This window comes from Engraulis encrasicolus, chromosome 16, assembly GCF_034702125.1.
Source record: "Engraulis encrasicolus isolate BLACKSEA-1 chromosome 16, IST_EnEncr_1.0, whole genome shotgun sequence".
Taxonomy (NCBI): Eukaryota; Metazoa; Chordata; class Actinopteri; order Clupeiformes; family Engraulidae; genus Engraulis; species Engraulis encrasicolus.
The window spans coordinates 37,055,760-37,063,020 of NC_085872.1; the positions used below are offsets into that span (position 1 = coordinate 37,055,760).

Below are 7,261 nucleotides of genomic sequence, written 5' to 3' on the forward strand. Positions count from 1 at the left end.
GCCTACAATCATCCTAAATGAATTCATGATGAGTTAAATGAAAATGTTTAGTATTTTCTTGTATGAAAGAATATGAAGTAGCCTAGTATTACAATGCATGGTCTTAATCGTGCGAGGGTACAAGCAAACAAATAATGAATAGGCATATTAAATGCAACGCCTTACAACGGGCGGATCAATTATTTCCCTCTCCACTGCCACCCCCTACATTTGTCCATGGTATCTCTAGGGTCACGTTGCCACTGGTCAGTCTAAACACACAGTGCCATACAACGGCAACATCCACGAAAATCTGTCATCTTTCCAATAAACGTTTGGCAGTAGGCTAACTCATTCTCTGCTTGTGTTTTCCCTTTCCAATGAAGATAATGGCATTAATCGCTCAGCAACTCAAGTGTTATGAAGGTGGAATCAATCAATGGGCAGCCTTATTCAATATGTTACAAGTTGTTTCTCACGCGATGGATTACTTAAATAGCTCCCTATATGAATAATAACACATTTAAAAAAAATAATACAACTAGTGCGCGCATTACGCACGAACTGCGATGACTGACAGATGTGAACTTGAACTCTGACCCGCCACTCTAATCATCATTTTTAAAACGTCTTATTGTCAATAAAGCGTATCCAAAATGGGGTAATTGAAAAATCCGATATGATAAATCGTGGACAACATTAGAGTCAGATGAACAGGTGAGCCGCATATCAACTCAGGCCTATTTAAAGTGTGTGTCCCTGCGCAAGAGACCATTTTATGTGAGGCAAAATATAATATAGGCTGACACGCGAGTTTTAATACTTCACAAATCTACCAAGCATAAGCCACAACGGAGATGTGTTCAACTTAATTACCTAAATTAACTGCCCGAATGCGCCACTAAGTGGCACAACGTGTGTGGTTAACATATTGTGTGTAGTAGCTGGTCTAGTTTATTGAAAGAACGTATGCCTACCCTAAAGGTCCCACACACTTCAAACGGAAATTGAAATTGTGTTGTTTTGACGAGCTAAATATCAATGGAATGTTGAACACAGTCGCTTTTGTTTTTGGTATTTGACCCAAAGCCATGTGTGGAAGAGTGTGAGAAAGCGCGCGCTTGCGCACTGACGCAAACGAGGAAACGTGCGCTTTCTGGAATGTAGTGGAACGATTTGTAAATAAAGTGAAAAAGGCAGCATGTTAAAGTATAAAAAGCAAAAAGCAAATAGTAAGTTACTATGGAACTTAATAATGAAGCGGGATAGAAGGACATGGTGCAGCCTTGATATGATTATGTAGCCCTGTGCAGGTAGGCTATAGGCCTTTAGCCTCCCGAGGAAATGTCTTCTGAGTTCTCTTAACGTTGTAGCCTACGTGTTCCATGATTAATCATTTGAAAGGCTCATGAGAAATAAGTAAGGTTTCCCGTCCACACAAAGACGTAGCTGCGATAGTGAAATTTCACAGACGAAATGCTTGCTGTAATGCATAGACCTACGTGCTATTTTGATGTGGGGAGACGCAAGCTTCTGAGGGTATTTAAATATTTATTATGGAAATAAGAATTCCTTATTTTAGTCTTAGAGTGCAGTTTTCGCAAACTTGATTTTTTCCTCACACGTAATTTGCATATATACTTACATTTAAACTGCATTTAATGTCAAGTTTCTACGTATACAGCAGTAGCAGGGGAAAACAAGGCATTGCAAAGTAGTCATTACAAATAAAAAGGCAACCAAAACCTTTAGACGGGATCTTTTTTTTCCCCAATGTTCCACGTGGACATATTGTCCCCTCAGGCGTTACAAAGATGCAGCTCTCCGTGTCTTGGTTTAAAAGGGTGATTGCTGTCATATGTGATTACAATATTGGTAGACTATAGTAGCCTCTTCCAGCGTAACCGAATAGTCTGGGAGTCAGGTAGGCATATAGGCCTAGAATAGGCCTACATGCGCGTTAAGATTATGGAAAAGGTAATTAAGAGTAGGATTGGCCTTAAGCCACAATCCGAAAATGTGTTGAAAATGAACACATAATTTCTAATAAAACACACACGGCATTTGACCGTATCTCACTGTAGCCTACAATCTAAACAGAATCTTATTAGGCCTATAAGACAAATAAGACAGCGCAAGTTGTGACGGTTAATAAGACCCCCTGCAATAATTGCCTGTTGTAGGATAATGCATGTCGCTAGGGTGTGAAAAGGGTGTCCAAAGCATAGAGATTTAAGAGAGTGTTTCGAAGCGCACAGTGTATTCGTTTTGCCATTTTCTCTTGTGGCATTGTTGACGGTGCTCCGGCGGCCGACATCCTCCCCACTGACCCCCGTCTCCTTCTCAGGCTTTTCCGTCCCATGAAAAATGATTCCAGCGCTCTGATTGAATTTTATTCCTTCCTGACCTGGCCCGTTCTGTGAGGGCGCCATCAATCTTGAGTCTAACACGACGTTTGTTTATTACTTGGGAAAGGTTCTAATGACTTTTATGAGCCTGATTACAGCTATTCTATGGAGGATGAAGTCTTTCTTAAAACATTCCTTATTTCGCAGAGGACAAATATTTGTTAGGCCTATATTATGTTCTTATTATGCCTACTAATTATTTTATTATTATTATGATTATTATGATTATGATTATTATTGTTATTATTATTATCGTTATTATTATGTAGCACAGGTTTTGTTAGACCCGGGGTCACCCATCCATTTCTGCCTTGCACAGTAGGCCTACCATACTTTGGGCTTCTCCTTTTGGGTGTTAGGGCGCACTAACAGAGAAGCCCGTGGCCAGTTTGAAACAATGCAAGAACCAAGAAAGAGAAAGCTATGCAATGACTGTATAGATATGACAGTGTGGTATTTCGGTCTTTCAGTCAAAGGGTTATGCCTAGGATTCCCATACGACCATATGAGCAGCAGGCTCGCACTGTATAGACTATGCCCAACATGGAACGTTCGACCCCTTGTATAGGCAGGCCTAGTGGATGTGAAAATAAATTTAAATAATCAATAATCAATCACTATTATTTCAAAACTTTCTACACACATTCAGAGGTAAAACGGGTCTGACGCACAATACCAACTTAAAAACATTACATTATAATTTATTATTAGACCTAATTGGTAGGCTATTACTGTTCTTACTAATTGTATGACTATCATTCTTGCCAATATGCACGAGTACTGGAATACGTTTGAAAGTTTCAGCATGACTTGTAGGCCGCATTGAGAGAGAGAGAGAGAGAGAGAGAGAGAGAGAGAGAGAGAGAGAGAGAGAGAGAGAGAGAGAGAGCGAGCCCTGTAATACAAATACAAAATAAGCGGAACAGTATTCTGTAACTCGAAAATGTGACAACAGGACAGGTTTCTGCCTATTAGCCTTACTGTAGAAAGACAGCTGTCATGGCATAAATAAATAAATATAGTCTCTTCCAAGAAATTAAACCTTGCCTTGTATTGATATTTTCAGATGGCGCGTAGGGAGCATGAACAGGCCGCGAATTACAAAAACAAACATAGGATTTAATTGTTAATGCATCCGTTTAATTGTAGTGCAATTATGTAGTGCTTAAGTATTTGAAAGGCGCGCATGTTTTCAAATATTGTATTGGGTGCTCTCCTTGAGTTGCGGCAGTCTCTAAACAACTCGGGGCTATAGGAGTATCTTTGGCATGCGTGGTATGATATTAACCAAGCTCTGGAATGCTCCAGTAAACACACGTGGCTATTCAAAACAACACTAAGCTAGGTGGACCAGACTCCGTCGAGGAACCGTTACCAGGCAAGGCCCCGGGTCAGCGTGATGACAGATCGCCCATGTCCAACATGGAATGAGGCGAGGACAGAACACGGCAAAATCGCCCAAACAAATAACTAAAATGAGAAAATCGTTCTAGACCAACATCATGTCAATCCAAATGCACTGTATTTGATTATTTAGCATTTAAATTTGACCTCATGTACATGTTATCGAGCAGCCTCAATACTGCAATTGCAAATTATTTCAGTGTGTGTGTGTGTGTGTGTGTGTGTGTGTGTGTGTGTGTGTGTGTGTGTGTGTGTGTGTGTGTGTGTGTGTCTGTCTGTCTGTCTGTCTGTCTCTCTCTCTCTGTCAACTGAATTTTGCTCAACCTTTATTACAGATCTGCACTACCCTGAAATTGTATTAGTTTGCTCGCTTGTTTGTTTGGCATGTTGATATCTCATAATATCAAATTGCGTTAAAGGCGTGCGTAATATTGTATTATGGAAATATTATAGCCTATTCTATCAGTGTTGTAGCCTGGGCATGGAATTCCATAAACAGAACCTTATGGATGAAGCATAATGATTGGACACCTTGGGGAAACACTGGGTCAGTATTCAATAACAGCTTGAAATTGAACACATAAGAATAAACCTTCATTGGACATAACCTTTAGCGCAACTTCAGCCCCCTCAGCAGAGACAGCGCGTTACAAAACGTGGCCTACATTCTGAGGCTCCTGCAACGCGCACGCGACCACATCTCTGTTATTGCCCCGCTTGCTTCCACAAGGACCAGGGTTACAAAAGTGACAAATATAATGTTGAAACTGACAGGTTAGTGGCAATTGCAGCCTACATCACCCTGAAAATGTACAAGGAGTTCAAAAGTCATCGGCATCTAGTAGACAATCGTAGGCCCCATACTAGGCCTACTATTTGACTGGCTGTTAGGCCTAGTCGAAGGCCTTCCTCGAATCAATTCCAATATACAGTATATAGGCCTATAAAATATATAAATATTGTTTATTTTTTTAAGTGGAATTTCCGTCTTCTCTACCACTTTAAAGTTCGCATATTGTTTGCATTTCACTGAAACTCGATGACATGCGTGTGTTAGGAATAATTTAATAAATCAGCCGAACGTCTAACTCAAATAAAATGGTAATTTATTAACAAACAATGCAGTTCCTTCAGAATACTTTTTCAACAAGAGGAGAAAATTTGAAAGAGTACGGAGATATATATGTTCCTTTGCTATAGTGGAACATTTTGAACAATTAAGGCAGTTCAATTTAGAAACACTTTTTGGTGTTTGGTCCACAATATCCGGCTACAATTTAGAAATAAATTACTATATGCAATTTACACGTAATAACAAGTCCATGAAAGTCTGGCATCTTTTTTTAACATAGTCATTTAGCATAGCTCACAAAAGCGAAAATAGACTTACGTGTTATTTGCAGTAACACTGTCCTTTACAAACCAAGATCATTTTTTTCTGACTGTTCTGTTTCGTTTTAGTCCATCGATGGGGTAGGTGTGCATAACGACTCTCAGGGTGTATTGAAGGAAAGAAAAGGAAAAGGAAAAAATGAGATAGAGTTTTGGTCAGAACTTGCTGCAGTCATAGACAAAAGCCCCCGACGTGCGATAAATGGACTGACTTGGGGGGAAGGACATTTGACAGCTGTTATTCCCGTTCACCGGAGAATTATTCAAGCCAATTCTTTGGGATTCGAACATCTCTCGGACAGAATGGAAGTTCTGCTGCTGGCTTGGGTACGTCGCGCCGAGGTGGCCAAGATCTCCAGCTTGATTTAGGTACCATGAGGTGAGCCGCCCTTGGTGTGGATGATGACTTTCCTGACCCGAAGAAAGATTGCCATGACTCAGAGAGGAGGTGGTCGTGGTAATGGAGTAATCGGGCAACGTTTCGTCCACGGCGGTTGTAGTCGCAAGATGTCCAGAGCGGTCCCCAGCGTACAAACTCATGGCCTGCATATTGCAATGGTAGGTCGCGTTCGAGGTAGTGGAGATGGCGTTTTGATTACAGGGTGAGCTATAGACGGATGACTGGTTTGGAGAATAATTTAGGGACAAAGATGGGGTGATACCTGTCCGAGATGAGGCGATGAGAGAGGGTGTGAGCTCAGTCGCTCCCTGAGGCGAACCCCGAAGGGACGTCATTATGTTGTCCACGCTGAAGCCTTGCGCCGGGGCCTGGCCATGCTGATGGTGATGTTCTGAGTTCTCCATGCCAATAGAGCGGTTGGATGGGATGCTGTGTGGACTACCACTGGACATGCTGCTGCTGCTGTCTGGGCTTTCGATCTTTGGTACTGTAGTGAGTGTGGGAGACACGGCCTGGGGTGGTGTTGCGGTACCGTTCTCCGTCTTGATGTCTTGTATGCGAACTGGCTGCGAGCTTTGGACCGGCTGCTCCTGCTCCCGGTTTGACTGCTGTTGCTGCTGCTGCTGTCGGGATGGCGTGTCCTTTACCAACCGCTCCTCCTTTTCCTTTAGCGCGTCTTTCTTTTTGAAACGTCTCCTTCGCCTCAAGAAGCTCCCGTTTTCAAACATGTTGTATGAGTCCGGGTCCAGAGTCCAATAGCTACCTTTCCCAGGCTTTTTGTCGTCTCTTGGAACTTTGACAAAGCACTCGTTGAGGGAGAGGTTGTGTCGGATGCTATTTTGCCACCCCTGCTTGTTGTCCCTGTAGAATGGAAACCTCTCCATGATAAATTGATAAATTCCATTCAGAGTCACTTTCTTGTCCGGAGAATTTTGAATGGCCATGGTGATGAGCGCGATGTAACTGTATGGTGGTTTCACCATATCCTTGGGCTGAGGCTGTGGGGTGTACGGTCCATACGCCCTTGCCATGCTGGCTGGGTACTGGTCGTGAGCCGCGTGGGAGTACATACTCATCGGAGCCGGCATGCCTGTGTAACCCCCACCAGCAGCGGCCCGGTAGTAGCTTTGGTCGCTGCCAATGTAGGGCACGACGCCCAGTGAGTTGGGGCTCGAAACGGAGTAGCGAGCCTGCATGTCGTCTCCTTACAGCTCTACGGCGCGTGCGAAGAACGAACGTCCCACAGTCCGCAGCAGCAGGTCTCCACTTTTCTTTCTCCCAATAAGAGGAGTCACACACGAGTGCAGTCGTCCGGACACCTCTAAAGTGTTTTCAAATGAAACTGCCGTAAGTCTAGACAAGTTTGACGTGCTACCTCTATGTCTCTGAGAACCAAAGCTCACATTGAAAAACTTCTGAACTTTGGGCATCCGTCAAGACTCTGTGCGCAGTTCAACTCTTCTCTCTTTTGCTGCCAGTAAGGCTCCTCCCCATAACATACCCAATATCCAATTGGAGATTGCCCCTGCAAGCGCAATGCATTTCACTTCTGGCCACACACAGAGGAGGTGTCGCAGCGTCCCAGCCCACCCTAGCCATACACACACTATGAGTACGCACTCATTTTTATTAGATTATGGACTACACTGCAGCAGTGAAACTTTGAGTCAAAGCGGGT

The 7,261-nt window shown here is 43.1% G+C and overlaps 1 protein-coding gene across 1 annotated transcript; it reads right to left on the reverse strand.

Moving 5' to 3' along the window:
- Window positions 1–4,880: 4,880 nt before the first annotated feature.
- On the reverse strand, window positions 4,881–7,012 carry foxc1a (forkhead box C1a). Its single transcript, XM_063220459.1, has one exon. It carries the CDS (start codon window positions 6,777–6,779, stop codon window positions 5,340–5,342), a length of 1,440 nt encoding a protein of 479 aa, XP_063076529.1. The 5' UTR covers window positions 6,780–7,012; the 3' UTR covers window positions 4,881–5,339.
- Window positions 7,013–7,261: the final 249 nt, after the last annotated feature.